Raw genomic sequence first — 22,927 nt, 5'->3', positions numbered from 1 at the left:
TACAGTAAAAGAATAAGGTACTGTAATCAAGTATACCTTGGGAATGCAAGGATGCTTAAATAAGAAATCTATAAAGGTAAGGGTGAACATATCTGAGTTTTTTAAAAGATAATCTCAATAACTGCCTAAATGTATTCAATAAAATTATATACCTATTTATTTATTAGATTTTAAAATCTTTTAAAAATTAGGAATAAAATAGTTCCTTACCAGGAGAAACAAATAGCATATGCATAATTTAACACAAGAGGCATTTTCATCAAAGGAGCAACACATAGTTCTGGAAGCCTTGATCAATGTAATAGGGCATTAAAGAGAAATGAAAGACATACTAACGGAAATAAAAAGATAATCATTATCAGCAAATACTTTGTCTCCTACTTCTCCTAGAGAAAATAAAGTCATCAAACAAGGAATCCACTACAAGTACAGACTTATCTGCAGTTTCCCCCATATTTTCCACTTTCCATTTGGTTACAACAAAAGAGGTATCCCTTCACCCTCTTCATGAGCAAAGAAATTATCCTACCACTTTTCAATCTCTGAATCACTCTATCATTTCTTTCTCTTACATTCAATGACACCTACTTTAAGGCTCTAATCCTCCTATCATGTTCTCTTTTGAGGTCCCTAGCCCACAAGACCCTACCCAATGAGCTTTTTCCCTGTTTCAGCAACATCGTCTCTCTTTACCCCATTTCCTACTCCCCTTCCTCACTCACTCCACCTCCAGACCTACTGGTCTCCCTGTTAAACTTCAAACAAATAAGCAGCTCCCACCTTAGAATCATCTAACGTCCCTATGCCTATACAAATATCATCACAGCTTGAATGTCCACTTTCTTCATCCCCTAACCTTCTGTGTGTTTGTTTTGCTGTTTTTTACACTTCCTGTTGGTTTCTCCACAAGAATAAAAGCTCCATGATGACAGGGATATTTGCCTGGTACACAGGAATCACTCAATAAACATTGGTTGAATGAATGCATCTATCAAAAGAAAGTAGTATTTATGGAACTTATCCCAGTTAGGATATGAAGGCACAAGTAAATTGCATGAACAGTGTCATATATCCCCCCCTTGCTTCTTTTTGCCATTTTGTTAGCCATCCATCAACCCAAGCCTATAGTAATACCCCAGACTTCCCTGTGAACAGTGTGCCTTTAGGGTAAAAAAAAAAAAAAAGGAGGGGGGCAATTCTTAGCTGGCATCACTTACAGTACAGTACTGAAATGCAAAAGCCCCATTTTGAGGTTCCTGAAGGATTGTCGGGATAGTAAGTTTTCCCTGAGGGGAGAATTTCTAGTCCACTTCACATGAAGAGAGAGGAGAGGCATGAGGTATGATCCTCACTGATTAATGGGAAGTAGTGAAAGAACGGTCAGGAGCTTAGAAGGAACAAGATTGGGAGACTATTGACAAAAGGGTATATGGAAGAAGCATGTGATGTTCCTTCTCAAAGGAGCTCAATGTGTAAGAACATCTTTCCCATGTCAGTACTCAACAAAAAGCCCCCACTGCAACAGAACTTATTAATATTCTGGTCAATAATTCTCTTCTCTAAGCCATCCCAATATTTGCATAAGTATTTGTTGAATAAATTAAGAAATGCAAACAAAATTACTATATAACTAAAATACCCAAGAGAATCAATTAAAAATATTTTAATCTGTCAAACATAGACTAAGATGGTTAATTTAAAAATTAAAATTAAAAATAGCAGCTTTTACATAGATCAGCAATTAGGAGTCAGAAAATATAATGGAAAAAAAAACATATTCAAACTACAAGTACAAAAATAAATATGAACACCCTAAATAGAAATGTATGGACTCTGTACAAAGACTATCAAGAATTTTACCAAAGTAAAAGAAACTGTGAGCAAAGGAAAGAACATAGCATGGTCTCTGTATTGGAAAAAAAAATAATAATAATACTTTAAAAATATTGACTATTCTCTAATGAATTTATTGAAGTTAAAATAATTCTAGTGGCAATGGTTTTGTCTTTACAAAATTATTCTAAACTTTGACACAAATAGAAAAGAACCCCTAAATAAAAATAAATTATGGGAATAGAAAACTATCAACAGTGCATCCATACATGTGTAGATTTGAGGATCTGGCATTTTAGTCCTTCACGACCTCCCAGCCCCACGTAATATCAATTGGACAGAGCTCTCCCAGAGATCTCCATCTCAACGCAAAGACCCAGCTCCACTCAACGACCTGAAAGCTCCAGTGCTGGACACCCCATGCCAAACAACTAGAAAAACAGGAACACAGCCCCACCCTATCAGAGAGGTTGGCTAAAATCATAATAAGTTAACAGACACCCTAAAACACACCACTGGAGATGACCCGGCCCACAAGAAAGATAAGATCCACTAGAACACAGACACCAGTCCACTCCACCAGGAAGCCTACACCACCCACTGAACCAACCTTACCCACTGGCGGCAGACACCAAAAACAATGGGAACTACGAACATGCGCCTGTACAAAGGAGACACCAAACAGAGTAAGTTAAGCAAAATGAGAAGAAAGAGTAATACACAAGTGGGTAAAAACCCACCAGAACAAACAAATGAAGAGGAAATAGGCAGTCTACCTGAAAAAGAATTCAAAGTAATGATACTAAAGATGATCCAAAATCTTGGAAATAGAACGGAGAAAATACAAGAACCATTTAACAAGGACCTAGAAGAACTAAAGAGCAAATAAACAATGATGAATAACACAATAAAAGAAATTAAAAATTCTCTAGAAGGAATCAATAGCAGAATAACTGAGGCAGATGAATGGATAAGTGACCTGGAAGATAAAATAGTGGAAATAACTCCTGCAGAGCAGAATAAAGAAAAGAGAATGAAAAGAATTCAGGACAGTCTCAGAGACTTCTGGGACAACATTAAATGCACCAACATTCGAATCATAAGGGTCCCAGAAGAAGAAGAGAAAAAGAAAGGGACTGAGAAAATATTTGAAGCGATTATAGTTGAAAACTTCCCTAATATGGGAAAGGAAATAGTTAATCAAGTCCAGGAGGCACAGAGAGTCCCACAGAGGATAAATCCAAGGAGATTTACATGCCGATACATATTAATCAAACTATCAAACATTAAACACAAAAAAAAAATATTAAAAGCACCAAGGGAAAAGCAACAAATAACATACAAGGGAATCCCCATAAGGATAACAGCTGATTTCTCAGCAGAAACTCTGCAAGCCAGAAGGGAGTTGCAAGACATATTTAAAGTGATGAAAGGGAAAAACCTACAACCAAGATTACTCTACCCAGCAAGGATCTCATTCAAATTCGACAGAGAAATTAAAACCTTTACAGATGAGCAAAAGCTAAACCAGCTTTGCAAAAAATGCTACAGGAACTTCTCTAGGCAGGAAACACAAGAGAAGGAAAAGACCTACAATAACAAACCCAAAACAATTAAGAAAATGATAATAGGTACATACATATTGATAACTACCTTAAATGTAAATGGATTAAAGGCTCCAACCAAATGACACGGACTGGCTGACTGGATACAAAAACAAGACTCATATATATGCTGTCTACAAGAGACCCACTTCAGACCTAGGGACACATACAGACTGAAAGTGAGGAGATGGAAAAAGATGGTCCATGCAAATGGAAATCAAAAGAAAGCTGGAGTAGCAATTTTCATCTCAGACAAAATAGACTTTAAAATAAAGACTATTACAAGAGACAAAAAAGGACACTACATAATGATCAAGGGATGAATCCAAGAAGATATAACAATTGTAAATATTTATGCACCCAACACAGAAGAACCTCAATACATAAGGCAAATGCTAACAGCCATAAAAGGGGAAATCAACAGTAACACCCCACTTTCACCAATGGACAGATCATCCAAACAGAAAATTAATAAGGAAACACAAGCTTTAAATGACACATTAAACAAGATGGATTTAATTGATATTGATAGGACATGCCATCCAAAAACAACAGAATACACATTCTTCTCAAGTGCTCATGGAACATTCTCCAGGATAGACCATATCTTAGGTCACAAATCAAGCCATGGTAAATTTAAGAAAACTGAAATCATATCAAGCATCTTTTCCAACCACAATACTATGAGACTAGATATCAACTACAGGAAAAAATCTGTAAAAAATACAAACACATGGATGCTAAACAATATGCTACTAAGTAACCAAGAGATCAGTGAAGAAATCAAAGAGGAAATCAAAAAATACCTAGAAACAAATGACAATGAAAACAAGATGACCCAAAACCTATGGGATGCAGCAAAAGCAGTTCTAAGAGGTAGTTTATAGTAATAAAATCCTAACTCAAGAAACAAAAAAATCTCTAATAAACAACCTAACCTGACACCTAAAGAAATAAGAGAAAGAAGAACAAAAAAACCCCCAAAGTTAGCAGAATGAAAAAAATCATAAAGATCACATCAGAAGTAAATGAAAAAGAAATGAAGGAAACAATGCAAATATAAATAAAACTAAGCGTTGGTTCTTTGAGAAGATAAACAAAATTGATAAACCATTAGTCAGACTCATCAAGAAAAAACGGGAGAAGAATCAAATTAACAGAATTTGAAATGAAAAAGAAGTAACAACTGACACTGCAGAAATACAAAGGATCATGAGAGATTACTACAAGCAACTATAGGCCAATAAAATGGACAACCTGGAAGAAATGGACAAATTCTTAGAAAAGCACAAACTTCCGAGACTGAAACAGGAAGAAATAGAAAATACAAACAGACCAATCACAAGCACTGAAATTAAAACTGTGATTTAAAATCTTCCAACAAACAAAAGCCCAAGACCAGAGGGCTTTATAGGCGAATTCTATTAAACATTTAGAGAAGAGCGAACACTTATCCTTCTCAAACTCTTCCAAAATATAGCAGAGGGAGGATCACTCCTGAGCTCATTCTACGAGGCCACCATCACCCTGATACCACAACCAGACAAAGATGTTACAAAAAAAAAAAACTACAGGCCAATATCACTGAGAAACAGAGATGCAAAAATCCTCAACAAAATACTAGGAAACAGAATCCAACATCACATTAAAAGGATCATACACCATGATCAAGTGGGGTTTATCCCGGGAATGCAAAGATTCTTCATTATACGCAAATCATCAATGTGATACACCATATTAACAAATTGAAGGATAAAAACCCTATGATCATCTCAACAGATGCAGAAAAAGCTCTTGACAAAATTCAATGCCAATTTATGATAAAAATCCTCCAGAAAGTAGGTATAGAGGAAACTTACCTCAACATAATAAAGGCCATATATGACAAACCCACAGCCAACATGGATCTCAATGGTGAAAAAGTGAAACCATTTTCACTAAGATCAGTAAGAAGACAAGGTTGCCCATCTCACCACTATTATTCAACATGGTTTTGGAACTTTTAGCCTCAGCAATGAGAGAAGAAAAAGAAATAAAAGGAATCCAAATCAGAAAGGAAGAAGTAAAACTGTCACTGTTTCCAGATGACATGATACTACACATAGAGCATCCTAAAGATGCTACCAGAAAACTACTAGAGTTAATCAGTGAATTTGGTAAAGTAGCAGGATACAAAATTAATGCACAGAAATCTCTGGCATTCCTATACACTAATGATGAAAAATCTGAAAGAGAAATTAAGGAAACACTCCCATTTACCACTGAAACAAAAAGAATATAATACCTAGGAATAAACCTACCTAAGGAGACAAAAGTCCTGTATGCAGAAAACTATAAGACACTGAAAAAAGAAATTAAAGATGATACAAACATATGGAGAGATATACCATGTTCTTGGATTGGAAAAAATCAACATTGTTAAAATGACTATACTACCCAAAGCAATCTACAGATTCAATGCAATCCCTATCAAACTACCAATGGCATTTTTCACAGAACTAGAATAAAATACTTCACAGTTTGTATGGAAACACAAAAGACCCCAAATAGCTAAAGCAATCTTGGCTCCCTGACTTCAGACTATACTACAAAGCTACAATAATCAAGTTAGTATGGTACTGGCACAAAAACAAAAGTATAGATCAGTGGAACAGGGTAGAAAGCCCAGAGATAAACCCACTACACATGGTCACCTTATCTTTGATAAAGGAGGCAAGAATATACAATGGAGAAAAGACAGCCTCTTCAATAAGTGGTGCTGGGAAAACTGGACAGCTACATGTAAAAGAATGAAATTAGAACACTCCCTAACACCATACACAAAAATAAACTCAAAATGGATTAAAGACCTAAATGTAAGGCCAGACACTATCAAACTCTTAGAGGAAAACATAGGCAGAACACTCTATGATGTACATCACAGCAAGATCCTTTTTGACTCACCTCCTAGAGAAATGGAAATAAAAACAAAAATAAACAAATGGGAGCTTCCCTGGTGGCGCAGTGGTTGGGGGTCCACCTGCCGATGCAGGGGACGTGGGTTCATGCCCCGGTCTGAGAGAATCCCACGTGCCGCGGAGCACCTGGGCCCATGAGCCATGGCCGCTGAGCCCGCGCATCCAGGGCCTGTGCCCCGCAGCGGGAGATGCCACAACACTGGGAGGCCCACATACCGCAAAAATTAAATAAATAAAATAAAAAATAAACAAATGGGACCTAATGAAACTTCAAAGCTTTTGCACAGCAAAGGAAACCATAAACAAGACCAAAAGACAACCCTCAGAATGGGAGAATATTTGCAAACGAAGCAACTGACAAGGGATTAATCTCCAAAATATACAAGCAGCTCATGCAGCTCAGTTATCAAAAAATAACAACCTAATCCAAAAATGGGCAGAAAACCTAAATAGATATTGCTCCAAAGAAGATATACAGATTGCCAACAAACACATGAAAGGATGCTCAACATCTCTAATCACTAGAGAAATGCAAATCAAAACTATAATGAGGTAACACTTCACACCACTCAGAATGGCCATCATCAAAATGTCTATAAACAATAACTCCCGGAGAGGGTATGGAGAAAAGGGAACCCTGTTGCACTGTTGGTGTGAATGTAAATTGATCCAGCCACTATGGAAAACAGTATGGATGTTCTTTAAAAAACTAAGAAATACTGTACTACCCAGCAATCCCACTACTGGGCATATACCCTGAGAAAACCATAATTCAAAAAGAGTCATGTACCACAATGTTCACTGCAGCACTATTTACAATAGCCAGGACATGGAAGCATCCTAAGTGCCCATTGACAGATGAATGGGTAAAGAAGATGTGGCACATATATTCAATGGAATATTACTCAGCCATAAAAAGAAATGAAATTGAGTTATTTGTAGTGAGGTGGATGGACCTAGAGTCTGTCATACAGAGTGAAGTAAGTCAGAGAGAGAAAAACAAATACCGTATACTAACAACTATATTTGGAATCTAAAAAAAGAAAAAAAAGGGTTCTGAGGAACCTAGGTGCAGGACAGGAATAAAGACACAGACGTAGAGAATGTACTTGAGGACACAGGTAAAGGGAAGGGTAAGCTGGGACGATGTGAGAGTGGCATGGACATATATACACTACCAAATTTAAAATAGATAGTTAGTGGGAAGCAGCCACATAGCACAGGGAGATCACCTCTGTGCCTTGTGACCACCTAGAGGGGTGGGATAGGGCAGGTGGGAGGGAGACGCAAGAGGGAGGAGATATGGGGATATGTGTATACATACAGCTGATTCACTTTGTTATACAGCAGAAACTAACACAACATTGTAAAGCAATTTTACTCCAATAATTATTTTTTTTAAAAAAGCTCCCAAGGGCTTCCCTGGTGGCACAGTGGTTGGGAGTCCGCCTGCCAATGCAGGGGACACGGGTTCGTGCCCTGGTCCGGGAAGATCCCACATGCCGCGGAGCGGCTGGGCCCGTGAGCCATGGCCACTGAGCCTGCGTGTCCGGAGCCTGTGCTCCGCAAACGGGAGAGGCCACAACAGTGAGAGGCCCACATACCGCAAAAAAAAAAAGAAAAATAATAAAAATTATAAATAAATAAATAAATAGATAATGGGGGGAGGACTATAGTCCTGATAGATATTAAAGCAAATTATAAACCTGTTATAAGTAAAACACTGTAGGGACTTCCCTGGCAGTCCAGTGGTTAAGACTTTGTGCGTCTACTGCAGGAGGTGCCAGTCAGGGAACTAAGACCCCATATGCCGCATGGCACAACGCTATAGTGTTGGCACATTAAAAAAAAGATATTCAGAAATAGATTGCACTAAGAGTGGAATATAAGATAAAGGAGACTGGGGAAAGAATTATTTCTTCATACATGAAAATAAATTTCTGAACTAAATGCTAAAAAATTTAAAAAGTATGGAAAGGAAAAAATTATGCTAAATATTTACCTTTTGTTAAATGTATATGTATAGATTTTATAACCAAAAAGAGTAAACCTTCTATACATTAAAAATGATATAACCAGGCTATAAATCACCAGAAGGGTAGAGACTTTGTCCTAGTCACTGCTATATCTCCAGAGCTTCAAATAGTATCTGGTACATTGTAGATTTGTAAGCAATTTACTTTTTTCAAATGACATCATTCAAGTCCATTCCTTTGGATCAAACTTCGATTTTTTTTACATTAAGAAATGGTTTAAAATGTCTACAATTTCTACCCAAAAAGTGAGCTGAATTGTGATAAGGATTGCATTGACTTTATCAATCAATTTGGGAAGTATTGCCATCTTACATTAAGTCTTCCAATCAGTGAATATGGGATGTTTTTCAAATTATCTAAATAATAGTTTGTAGTTTTCATAGTATAAGTTTTGCTCTTCTTGTTAAATTTATTCCTAAGTAGTGTATTCTTTATGATGCTATTGTAAATAGAATTGTTTTCTTACTGCAAGTTTTTGATTGTGCATTGCAAGTGTATAAAATTACAATTGAGTTTTGTATCTTTATCTGGTATCCTGTAACCTTGTGGAGCTCATTTATTAGTTCTAATAGCTGTTTAGTGACTTCCTTAGGAACTTTTAGGTACTTGATCATATCATCTGCAAATAGAGATAATTTTACTCTATCCTCTCCAATATGGATGTCTTTTTTTTTTTTTCTCTTGCCCAACTGCGCTGGCTAGAACCTCTAGTACAACACCGAATAGAAGTGACAACAGTGGATATCCTTGTCTTATTCCCAATATTAGAGGGAAAGCATTCTGTCTTTCACCATTAAGTATGATGTTAGCTGTGAGTTTTTCATACATGTCCTTTACTAAGTTGAGGAAGTGCCTTCTATTCCTAGTTTGCTGAGTGTTTCACGATGGAGTATGGGATTTTCTTAAATGCTCATTCTAAGTCTATTGAGACAATCCTGTGATTTTTGTTTTCATTCTGTTGATATGATACGTTACTTGATTTTCAGATATTAAATCAATCTTGCATTCCTAGGATAAAACAAACTGATTCTCAAATTCACATAGAATTTTAAAGGACTCAGGATAGCCAAAACAACCTTGAAAAGGAAGAACAAAGTAGAAAAACTCATACTTCTGAATTTCAAAACTACAAAGCAAGGGTAATTAAGAGAGTATGGTACAGGCACAAATACAGAGATACAGAACAACTTAATAGACTTGGGAGTCCAGAAATAAACCCATATATCTATGGCCAATTTATTTTCAATGAAGGTGCCAAAAAACATACAGTGGAGAAAGAATAGTCTTTTCTAAAAATGGTGCTGGGACAATTGGATATACACATGCAAAAAATGAAGGTGAACTCTTACTTTGTACCACTTGTAAAAATTAACTCAAAATGGATCAAAGGTCTAAATGTAAAATCAAAACTGTAAAATTATTATAAGAAAACGTAAGGGTAAACCTCCATGACCCTGTTTTTGCAAATTATGAGGCATGAACTTTACAAGTGCTTCAATCTTAAGCATTCAAAGAAATTGTTAGGAAAAGTAGTAAAATCCTCAAAAACCAATAGACAAAGATAAAAAAAAACAGCCAATTCACAAAAGAAGAAATACAAATACCAAATAAACGCACACAAAAAATTCCACATCACCAGTTATTGAGAAACAAAAATGAAAGCAAAGCTCATTTGCCTATCAAATTACCATGGTGTTAAGGAGAGGGCCAAAAACAGCACATTAGATATAGATCCAGGTATGGATATTAACATAGATATAGATACACATACACTATACATATTGATAAATGGAATATTGCCTGCCATATCAGTAAACAAAGGATGTCACAGTTATCAGTGATTGCAGCCACCACAGGAGGGTGAGCTGGTGAGCCCTGAGGAAACTCAGGATGTGAAAACACAAGATACTGACCCCAGATAGCCCATTGAGCCTAGACTCTTGCATCTTCCCAGTCTCAGAAAAGTGATAAATTCCTTGAGATATCTAGTTTTCTTTTATTAACAGTAATCTTTTGTTCCTACTACCTGCCCTTTGTTGCAAAACTCCTATATATCCTAGCTCCCCCGTTGCCTCCTCGGAGCAGGTCTCTCAGGGTTACTTGAGATGCTGCCTCCCGGGCTTTAAACCCTAAAAATTCCCACCGAATAAAACACAACTCTCAACTTTTAGGTTGCACTTTTTTTCTTTTCAGTCGACAATATGCATACAGCTGTTAGAGGGATGTTAAATTACTTTTAAAAAATTCCCAGACACACACACACACACACACACACAGGAAGGAAGTATACCAAAGGGGTATTAGTGGTTATGCCACACTGTAAAATTATAAATATATTACAATGAGAAATGAGACTTTCCATTTAATGTGATAAAGGGAATTTAAAAAGCAATGAAGAAGAGGGCATTTTGGAGAGAAATATAGGCAGCTACCCATGGCAGAGTGATCACAAAAACGTTTCTGTTGCTACAACCCAACAGCCAGGAATGGAGACAACAGGTACCATAGAATACACTCATCCATGTGGCAAACATCCTCATTCATTACCTGCTTTGGAAGTAACAAGCTGCAGCACAAGAGGCCTTCTCGTTACAATGCCTGACCCTCGAGGGAGAAAGTCCCTAAAAAAAAAAAAAGAAGGAATAGATTAAGGCATATTAAGGAATTCTGATCACCTATAAATTTACAAATCAAGTTCCACAGAAATTCTAATTCTCAACCTTTCAATGCATCACATATCTAAAGAATGCTAGACCCACCTTATAAAAGAGACGTTTGCAAAATAAAAAAGGGGGTGGGGGTGGGGAAGGGCCCTTATACTGAATATTAACCCACGTGCATTATCATAATGACCTCACTGGAATATGTAATTCATTCATTTAGCTGGAATTAATAAAAGTTTGCATTAAACTACTGTGTATTGTCAATTCATTTTTATTTTCAGAGAACAAGGATTTACAAAAATATTTGCTGTGGAAGTTAATCCTTAAACTCTTTGGTAATTAAAAAATTCATCACTCCGTCCAGCTTCAAGATCAATATTAACACCATGAAATACTGACCATTATAAGAGGTAATAAAGGTACATTAGCTTGTATCTTCTAAATACCTAAATTTTTTCTCCAAAAAAGGTCATACACAAAATGTGGGATTAAGCGGAGATAAACATTGCATATGTAGAAATTAACAGTAGAAAAAATACTGCAATTTGATTTTTGTTTTTTCTCATTCCCGATAGATAGGAGCTTATAAAAAAGGAGATTTTTCAAATAAATATTGTGTTTAAAATGGCATGTTAATATACACTAAACCAATAAAACTGCAAAGAAAGTATTTCATAATTACATCTATAATGCCACATAAATGAGTACTGATTCTGCAATGTCAAAGAGAATTCATAAACATACCTATAACACTGTTTTTAAAGACATTTAGAATGACTCACAACTTTTAGAAGCATCATCATTTTAAAAATCACAGAATTCCATTCAAAATAAATTTCTGACTCAATGGCAATGTTTCCCAAAAAGTGGTTCCAGGACCACCAGAAAGTGTTATAACCACAGACACCCAGGATCCATTCTGAACCTACAGATTCAAAATGCCTGGGGAAAGATGTGGCATCTATACTCTTACCAAACTCCAGGGGATTCTGATGTTCACCATGTTTTTTTAATTGAGTCCAAGCTCACTCTGCATGCCGCACACCAGGCTAGTGAATAGGAGATGAGGTGTTGAGGCAAAGAATAGCAACTTTATTCACAAATCCTGCAGACAAAGAAGATGGCGGACTAGTGTCTCTGAAAAACTATCTTATCTGGGTCTGGATGCCAGTTTCTTTTATAGAATCAGAGAGGGAGAGGTGATGAGGAAGTAAAATGGCCATAAGTTTTGCAAATATCACCTGGAATGGCCAGCCTCCAGGAGGGGATGTGTTAATTTCTTCTTTCTTGCAGCCATCCACAGGTGGACAGGGTCAGGATGTACAAAGGCACTTTGGTTTAACATTCAGGCAGAGGGGCAAGGTTACCTGAGGGAGGCCATTATGTATGATTATAATAACAAAAACAACGAAAAGCAGGCTTCCCTGGTGGCGCAGTGGTTGAGAGTCCGCCTGACAATGCAGGGGACACAGGTTCGTGCCCCAGTACGGGAAGATCCCACATGCTGTGGAGTGTCTAGGCCCATGAGCCACGGCCGCTGAGCCTGCGCGTCTGGAGCCTGTGCTTCGCAACGGGATAGGCCACAACAGTGAGAGGCCCGCTTACCGCAAAAAAACAACGAAAAGCAAAGGTCAAAGTCAAAGAAACAGATCAAACATGGAGTCCAATTTAGCTCTTCCCTGTTACAGTTTGAGAACCACTGGCCTCAAGTTAGGAAATGTTACTTAACGATTTAGTGGGTAATAATGGCATGGGATATACTATGACTCTTGTAGGAAAATTGACAGAACACACCTTCAACACAGATGGGATTTCAGTAAACAACAGCTTATACAATTGGTAATGGTCAGTGAGAATGCTGCAAAATCCAAGGCTTTAGCTCCACTAATACTGTGGGGCCTTTAGGGACTTTCCACCCCCTCACTTGTTCCCGTAAACCAATTCTTCTCCCTATCGTGCGCCACTCCTTCTCCCTATCGAAACCAATTCTTCTCCCTATCGTGCGCCACTCCTTCTCCCTATCGAAACCAATTCTTGGAGTTTTTCAGTTGACGGGGACTTGCCAGACAGCGGGTAATTTTCCAGTTGCCCGTAACAGGTATACGCCCTAACCACCACAATGAACAGACAACTATAACGGCCAGAAGGTGGGACAAAAGTTCCTAAGCCAATGAATTCAAAAGTCACCACATTTACCCAATCATTGTGAGAATATACCCGCCCTATGAGTAAATAAACCTATAAAAAGTATGTGATTCCGCTTTTAGGGGTTCCCCATCGGCCTCCTGCGTGAGGTTCAGGGAACCCCGGTGCATCGGCTCCTAATAAACCTCTTGCGTGTTGCAACGGCTCTCGACTCTTGGCGGTTCTTGGGCGAGTTGGAATCCCTCGTAGACCGCTTGGGTCTAACAATACTTTGGAAATAGAGAGTTACAGAGATAAAATTAAGCAAAATTTCCCCTACTTACAACTAATTTATTTTGCAAGTGCTAGTGTAAATTCTGACAGCCTCTTAGCTAGTTAATGACTTTACTCCTTGACTCCAAGGGCTAAGTTTCATTTGGAATGTCACTATATGTAACTAAAATAGAGAATAGTGAAATTACAGACTTGTTTTTGCTCTTAAAAGAATGCCACCTGAATAAATAATATGATTTACTTATCAAAAAATTCACTGAAAAACTAAGAAGTGCTAGGAAGATGCTGTGGGCATGGGCCTGCACCAATTAGACACCAGGAGTATGAAATCTAATGGGAAGATAAAGACATACATACACAAAGAAAACCATTAAGAAGGGAGCAGATAAATTACACTAGAGTTCAGAAATGAGAGAGACAAACACTCTCCTTTTAAAAACATCCAAATACATGTAATCAGATAATCTTAATATTCTTCAGGAACTGTATTAGGATATTTGTTAGTTTGGATGTTTTCAGTAATCACTTTAAAAAAAACAAGAGCATCTACTCTGTGCCTAGACCTAAAAAGGAAAAGTTAATTTGAGAATCAAAATGGATAAAGGGAAAATGAAACAAAACTCCAGAGCAAAGAGCTGGAGGCCATCTGTTTGAGTTATTAGGGCCATGAATGAGGTTTTAGGATGTATAGATGCCAAAGATAAATATACATGTCTTAAATGTCTAAATAATGGCATTTAACAAATCAATAAAATATTTTCTTTAAGAAAAAGATGTAGAAAATAAAGAAGGAGAGAAGGAAGAAACGAGGTTTAGTTACTTAATACCTTCGTGCTGGGATCTGCTTCAACTCATGCTTGTGACCATGTATTTATAATGTAGATTTAGTAACAATCATTTGAACATTATCAAAGCAAAAGAGAAGGTATCAAACATCTTAAATAACAAATAATTATCATGTGTTTGGCTAAAAAGTAAGCCAACAGACATAGCTAACACTTTTCTCTACATTTTTATTAAGCAAACAGAACTTTGCTTTAAGAGTAATAAACGTTTTCAAGTATCCCCTTCATGGCTCTCACCAGTCCTACCTCCAACACATACATTTTCACCAAAAGTCAAAAGATTTGGTAACCAAATCCTGCTATTTTGAAGTCTCTTCTGACTTCACAGGAGTATCTGAGTGCCACAAAGCACGAGAGAGAAATTTTTCTCTTCTGAAGACTGAGTGACTAATCTGGCACCCTGAAGATTCATGTCATTCTGATGACCCAGCAGCATGAAAACCATATGCCCAGCACACCCCTGCTGTGAGAGGTAAGGGGGTGAGCCCTCAAATGAAACACAGAGGACCTCTCATTGAACCACAGTTCTGCCACTGAATGGGCAAAATTCTCTAAACCTCAGTTTCTTTTTCTACTAAATTGAGATAATCCTATGAATTAAAGGAAATGCAACACATGGGAAATTTTTAAAAACCAAAGCACCACAGAAAAAAGTAGTAATGTTATTATTGCTACAATACAACCACAGGGTGTTTTCCCTGATATTTTAGCATCTTCTCACGCAAAAAAAAAAAAAAAAGCCTTGACAATTTTTAACATTTCATGAATGAAATTTGGAGATGAGGAGGCTCAGATCCCACCTGAACTGTCACCTTGATATTGACCAGCTGCACTGGTTTGGAAAGCTCAGTTCCTTATTCCTGCCTCCATCAACAGGGAGCCAAGGCACTGATACAAACAATCATGAATAATTCATTAGCCATTGAGTACAACCATCCATTTGAATGTTATTATTTTTTGTGCAATAGGTGGTTCGTTCTTCTGTAGGTAGATCTTACAGAAAAATTACTTTGCTAAATTAATGCAGAAAAAAAGACTGTGCCTTTAGTATTACTGTGGATTTAAATTTGTGTGTCATTTTCCTAAAAAATGGACCTTCAAGGTAGAGCAAGAAGTAATCTGGAAACTAAGCAGTATTAAATTGACTCCCTTCTTTAGCCTGAATGCCTCATCTATGATTGGACTGTACAGATTTTAAGGCAGGAGTAGTGCTTCCCTCTCTATGCCACATAGCAGCTACGATTCAAATGTCTTTCTTCTCTCTCAACCCACCTCAATAAAGCATTAATCTACACAGTCTTAACAGCTAGTCTTCAGACAAAACGTCAATGCTCTTTCATGGTTTCCTGATTCCTGAACAAAAAGGAGAGAACAGTTCCCATGCTATGGTCTAAGAACCACCTTGATAACATTTCTTATTGGCTCTTCCAGAAACTTAGTTATCAAGGAATATTATCATTGCTCAATTAGGAAATGATTGATCTTTGGAAGCCTAAAAAGAGAGCAAGGGCTGTATCAACAAAGCTAAAAGGAATTTCCCCCCTTAGCAGAAAATAATCTATGGACATGCTTTTGTTCAATATAGATGTAATGATGACTAACCAGGTGATCTGTTCAGTAAATAAATGTCTAACATCTGCTCTTCACTGAAGCCAAGAGATATAACTCATACCCTCCAATAAGTTAATTCATGTAGCTGATCCATTCAAAGCCAAATCATCTTAGTCTTGGGGAGGGGAGTGGGAAACAAAATGCAAATGACTACAGTAAGCAAGACAGACTCTATGGTTAAGCTCCACACAAGTTGAAGTATCAATGCAAAGCAGGGAATAATCTATTCTGCTTAGGGGACCAGCCAGAAACAATTTCAGAGAGACATGAGATAAGGAGGCATTCCACAGGGGAGCCACAGGGAATGTGTAAAGACATGGGAGATCTACATAACACAGAACATTATGGAACTGTAAATATTAAAGAAAGGTCAGAATGAGGTGGAGAAGTCTCTGGAGAAGGAGGCAGGAGGAGACCTTAGAGGCTTCTCTTGTATTTTTTTCTTCCTATGAAAACAGGAGAGCACTGAAGAGTTTTCAGTGATCAGATTTACAGTTCACTGGGGGACTCTACAGAGAATGCTGAAAAGGGAAAACAAAAGACAGGGAGGTTAGTCACTAACCAGTCTAGGTCACTGAGGAAGAAGATGATAAAGGTTATTCAAGGCAGTGATAGTGAAGATGGAGAGAAGACAACAGAGAGAATGGACAACTGACAGGACTTAATGATCACTTTGATGTGGAATGAAATGATATGAAGGAGTTAATAGCCACCAGGATATTTCTGGTTTGGGAAGCTGATTGAATAGTGGTGCCATTAACCAGAATAGGAAATACAGAAATATCTGGTTATAGCTGATATATATATAGTATCTACCATGTGCCAGGCATCATTCTCATTTGATCTTCATAACAACCCTATGAGGTAGATACTATTGTTATTCTCACTTCAACGATGGGAACACTGAGGCACAGAAAGGCTACATAATTTTCTCAAAGTCACAAAGCTAGTGACAGATCTAGGACTCAAACCTAGAAAGTGTGACTCTAGCATCTGTGCTCTTGAGCATTAGACTATGCTACACTGTAAAAAAAAAAAATGGGAGAAGACGAGGATATGTTGACCTTTAGATACCTAGAGAATGTCTAGATTAAGACAAGTACATAGTTAGACTGAGCAACTGGAACTTAGGATAAAGGTCCTGTGTAGAGATAATAATTTGTGAGTCTTCATTGGAGCAGGTTGTTGAAGCCAAGAGAACAGAAGAGTAGGAACAGAGTGAAGAAGAGTGATGAATATGGAGTCTGGAAAATACCAATACTTAATGAGCACCTGAAAGAAGTAGAACTAACAAAGAGATTGAGAAAGAGTCCCCAGAGCAATAAGTTAAATACCAGAAGTCAGAGGTATCCCAAAGTCACACTAGCCTCTTAGACATCTCCACTTAGTTGTCTCAAAACCATTCTCTACAATTCAACTCATTATCATCTATCCAACATGTTTCTCCTCCTTTATTCTCAATCACAATCCACATCACCAGCATCCATACATGTCAGCCAAACCAAGTACATGGAAATCATCCATCCACCATCTTCCTCTGTCTTCATGCTCCAAAATGGCCACCAAGTCCTGCTGATTCTACCTTAATATCGCTTAAATGCATCTTCTCTTCTCTATTTCAATCCCCATTCCAGATGCCTCCAACTCTCATACAGACTACCACAATAATCTCCCAATTAATTTCCCTGCATCCAGTTTGAGCACCCTCCAATCCAACCTCAAGAGGAACATAAGTCCCATCACAACATTCGCAGACTCTAAATCATTAAATGACTCCCCACTGTCTTTAGCATGAAATCCAAACTGTAAACAACAACAAAAAAAGTGTGCATCCTAGTGGAAGTTTCAGTGTTCACCTGTGCTCTCAGGCACGTTCCTTGGCATATTCCATGCTTCCCTCATGGGATGCTCTCTCCCCACTTCTCCATCTAGTCAACTCCTACTTAATCTTCAATACTCAGCTCCATATCACATTCTCCAAGAAAATCCCCCTGTACATCTTCTTTGAAATCCCCCTGTACATGCCTCTACCTAAACTCTCAACACACACTTGTCATACTGGTCTATTTACACATCTGCTCCCTCATCCCTGTGCTCCTCCCAGTGCCTCCTTCACTGCCCAGGTATTATTTTTAACACTTTCCACCTACTCTTTCAGGATGTTTTCTTATTGCCCCATATATTCAAAACATGGAAGAAAAACATTCTCATATCTGATTCTCAACAAGCAGACAACTAAGTGGCATTTTACCATGGACAGAAAGAACAGGCAAGATAACTTTTGATTTACCAGTAATTTGCTGAGGTCATTGAAATTAATATTTTACTTATGAATGTTTAAGAATGTCTGAAGACACAGAATAGAATTTGAAGGAAACAATATTTTTAAAAATCCAAGGGCCAATATACTTTTAAAAATCATTCCTTAAAAACAGAGAAGTCTCTTCTAAAAATTATCCTCAAAATGTAATTTTATGTGTTCCAAAACAGTCCCGGTAGGATTATTATCTCACAGTCTTTCAAAATTATAAGTCAATTTTAAAGAGAGAAAGGAAAAGAGGAAAACGAGGGAGAGAAACAGGAGAGAGAAACAGAGATAGGTCACTGCCAAATACTGTTTACTCCCTGCCCCAAGAACGACTGAGGTCATGTATTCCACACACTGAACACAATGGCGCTGTTAAAATGGCTTTGTGTTTGCGTGCCCTAATCTCGAGCTTTGCCAGCCATTACAATGCCACTTTAATTGCTGAAGGAAGTAATTATGCCAAAATCCACACATTTAATTGGAAGTTTTCCACCACAGTTTCCTTTTTCCCCTAAATTCTTGGCACACAGTAAGAATATTAGCATTTACTGATTTGTAAAAGATCACATTTTGGGGCTATCATTTACTCTATAATTTGTGGTATTCAATAAATAGCACCATCATTTTGTTTGAAAAACATAGTTGCAAATCCAAACGCAAGAAACACAGTGCTTTTATTTTTTTTACTAACATCTAAGAAATTTCAATATTTACCTTTCATTCACAAAACTCAGAATTTCTAAGCAATATGTTTTCATTAAATATAATTAACCAATAATTAATGGTTCCCATTGCAATATTCAAAATGCAAAAGTTTCTGAGTCAGAGATCTGTAAACTGAAGGAAGAAGCCAGTTCACAGTTTACAAATACCATGTGTTCTCCCCACTAGGAAATGCTCTCAAAAATTTAATGCCTTCATATGTAATCCATTTTAATTACTTATTCACAAAGTCAGTTCAAGAATTTAAAGCACCAGATTAATGAGTCCCAGCATCAAGTAGAGGCACTTAGCTGTCATTCTATTTCAAATCACAGATTATACCTTACCCTGGGTAGCTGCCGTGCAAATGAATGACAAAGGGACAACTAAAGAGACTATTAGTTGCCTACCCAATATCCATTTGCCCATTATTTCTTACTAACAGAATCCCAATTTTGTTGAGAATAGCAATGTGCCCAACTTAAATAGGTAAATAAATAAATAAGCCTACACTTCCCAGCCTCCCTTATAAATGGGGTGTCCACACAATTATATTTTAGTCAATAAGATATAATTAGAGGTTGCTGAGTGACATCACAGATAGTTCCTTTGAAAGGACCTAATTTAACTGATGTATACCTTTGGCCCTACCCTCTCTTTCTTCTCCCTCTCAGTTATACATGATAGCAGAGCTGCAGCAACCATCTTACATCACAAGGCAACCTTGAAGAAGAAAGCTATGCACTAAGAATGGCAGAGAAAAAAAAGACAGAGTCCAGAATAGTGATGGCATTATGAGTCACTGAACCAGCCTTGCACTGCCTAACAAAGAGAATGAGAAAGAAAGAGAGACAGCATGGTTTAGACATGTTTCTCAACTTTCTTACTTACTACTGTGCACATAAGCCTTATTAGACATTTTCCCTATTAATTTCCTCCATTAAATTTAATACCACAGCTGTACTATAGTATATGTACAGCATGTACATCTATGCTTTATACATAAAAAGAGTAAGATTTTTTTTGACCCCCAAGAATCAATTTTTGCCCCCTCAGGGGCAATCTCACTCCCATTGAAAATATGTACTACAGATCAAAGAAAAGAGAACCCAGGGTGCTAAACATTCAGTTCTGTTGGTCACCCCTTCCTGCAGGGTTTTTAAAAGAGATGTGTGGAAAGGACAAGGTCAGACAGCCTTTGCCTCAAACCCCAATACATTCCCTTCACAACCCTGAAAACATGGGCTGGATCATATGTAACCTTCATTTGGCCAAGTTAAGAGGCAGGCCTAAAGCCTGGCTATCAAAGAAACTGAAAGGCGTCCCGTGCCGTGCCCCTTTTTCCATGAATCCCATTCATGAACCTCAGACCTTTGTACTTTGACACCACAATGGCTAGGAAAGGCCCATGTGTGGAAGACCACACTCAGTGAGAAACAAGGGCGAGAGAACACTTATCCAATGACTAGGCAAAGCTGGTCTAGGCAGCCCATTTCAACCCCTCCCCTACTAAGGCACAACTTGGAGAAATGTGGCCCAATTACTGTCCTTGGTCCTGAATGTGTACTACAGGTTCCTTGGCAGGGTGATGGAAGAAAAGTATGAATAAGGGTAGAAACTTCCCTAGCCAATACTGTACTCTCTGTTTTCACTTTTTCTGAGATACTGGAAGAAAAAAATAGCCCAAAAGTATAGGTCATTTTCTCCATGAAAACAAAACAGAGAGCCACAGCTACACCGTATAGTGTTTTTGTCAATGGGAACAAGATTTCCAATTGTCAAGGACAGCTTTAAGTGGATCCTTGAATCCAGTTCCTCCCTAACACTCTAGAATCTTCATCCATTATTCCCCCTCACAATTTTTTTATTCCCAGAACATCTGGTTCTCAAGTGACTTCACACTAATTTCAGAGCCTTGTGTTGACTCCTCTACCACAGAAGTCCTTACCCAATGCACCTTTCTTTACCCATCTCACCCTTAAAGATAGAATGTTAGCAGAGCTTCCAATGCATGGCAAGTATTTCCTGATATGACAGTATATTTAGATGCTCCTCCTCTTTATTCCAAAGTACCACGAACCCCAGTCACATCCCCTTTCCTAGACAAGCTCCCTACGATAGGAACCTCATTTCTATAACGCCAGTGTTTGGCATAGCACCTGGCACAAAGAACGTGCTCAGTGGTGACTTGGTAAACACATAAAGTCAGCATTCTAGGAATGAAAATTGAATTTATTGGGAAGATAAATTTTAAGGGGTGACTTTTAAAAAATAAATACACATTCATATTTAAAGATATAGGTATCATGTATGTGGTCTATTGTTTTATTTTCTTACCTGAAATGTGTTTTTTCTTGTCTGTTTGACTTTTTCCTGTGATCTTATATCATTGATTATGAAAATTTTAAAGATCAAAGAACTAGGGAAAAAGGAAAAGCACTCAATATCTAATAGATGGTTATATATATATAAACATGAATATATATATTTAAAATACACATATAATAAATGTTTAGTTATTTCTTATCTTAGAAGTCACCTTTGAAACTATATTCCCAATAAAAGTTTAGGAAAAATACTTTTAATAGCTCCAAGTCCTGAAATGTACTAAAAGTAGCCAGTGGAAACACATAACAGTTCAAATAATTCCTTCTTACTATTCAATAAACTCTGCTGACTAAAGAAGGCATATTAATGAATAAACTTAAGAATTATTTTCTCTATCTATACTTCTCTGAGTATACCCATCACACCATATTGCTCATTTGTGTATGGCAAGAATAATATGTAAACTACATGTCCACCAACAATCAGTAAACTGAGAGTATGTAACTAAGGTGACCATTTTTTTTTTTACTGTCCAAATTATTTGCTATACTAAACTGCTTGGTGGCTTCCTTCTTTATTTAGAGTATAAAGCACCTCAAAGTATCATTTGCCTCAGCAGCAATGTTTCCTCTTTCTTGTAAGACCCAGCAAGCTTTATTTTTTAATTAATTAATTATTTATTTTTGGTTCCCTTGGGTCTTTGTTGCTGCACACAGGCTTTCTCTAGTTGCAGAGAAAGCGAGCGGTGGTGGGGGGGGTGCTACTCTTCGCTGCAGTGCACGTGTTTCTCATTGCGGTGGCTTTTCTTGTTGCGGAGCACAGGCTCTAGGCACACAAGCTTCAGCAGCTGTGGCACGTGGGCTCAGTAGTTGTGGCTCACGAGCTCTAGAGCACAGGCTCAGTAATTGTGGCACACGGGCTTAGTTGCTCTGTGGCATGTGGGATCTTCCCGGACCAGGGCTTGAACCCATGTCCCCTGCATTGGCAGGCAGACTCTTAACCACTGCGCCACCAGGGAAGTCCCCCAGCATGCTTTAAAAAACGAGCATACAAGCTTTTGAAAATTTAAGACGTCCAAAGGAGAACAGACCATTAGGTTGAAGATAAGACAATCAAATCTGACAGAATCTACTAAAAATATGAATGTTTAAGATAGCATTTAACATAGGAAGCAGAACAGAGAGATATAAATGAAGTAATTATTTTCAAATTTGAATTTATCTTTACTGGAGTTTTATTAGATAAATACTATAATAATTATGTCTGTGAAATGCTTTTAAAGACTTATTTTTAAGGCAGTATAGCATGGTGGTTAAGAGCACAGATTCTAGCACTAAAATGCCTGGGTTTAAATTCAAAATCCATTGCTAACTGGCTCAGTTTCCTCATCTGTAAGTTGGGGTGGGGGTGGAGACAATACAACCCTTTACCTGTTGTTGGCCAAATATGATAACGCAACTCAATGTTTTTCTGATTTGAGAAACAGACTCCCAGACACAGAAAGCAAATTTATGGTTACTAAAGGGGAAAGGGGGTGGTAGGAGTTTGAGATTAGCAGATACAAACTACTATATACAAAATAGATTAAAAAACAAGGTCCTACTGTATAGCCCAGGGAACTA

The 22,927-nt window shown here is 37.6% G+C and overlaps 1 protein-coding gene across 7 annotated transcripts in view; it reads right to left on the bottom strand.

Moving 5' to 3' along the window:
- Positions 1–22,927, bottom strand: part of DNM3 (dynamin 3) — a 574,033-nt gene that overhangs the window by 471,674 nt on the left and 79,432 nt on the right. For all 7 annotated transcript variants that reach the window (XM_065883171.1, XM_065883141.1, XM_065883152.1 and 4 more), the window contains exon 2: positions 10,978–11,051. In XM_065883171.1, the coding sequence (XP_065739243.1) occupies positions 10,978–11,051 (74 nt within the window). The remainder of the gene's footprint in view (positions 1–10,977; positions 11,052–22,927) is intronic.

This window comes from Phocoena phocoena, chromosome 1 (genome assembly GCF_963924675.1).
Source record: "Phocoena phocoena chromosome 1, mPhoPho1.1, whole genome shotgun sequence".
Taxonomy (NCBI): Eukaryota; Metazoa; Chordata; class Mammalia; order Artiodactyla; family Phocoenidae; genus Phocoena; species Phocoena phocoena.
This window is presented reverse-complemented; position numbering and strand designations above follow the sequence as displayed.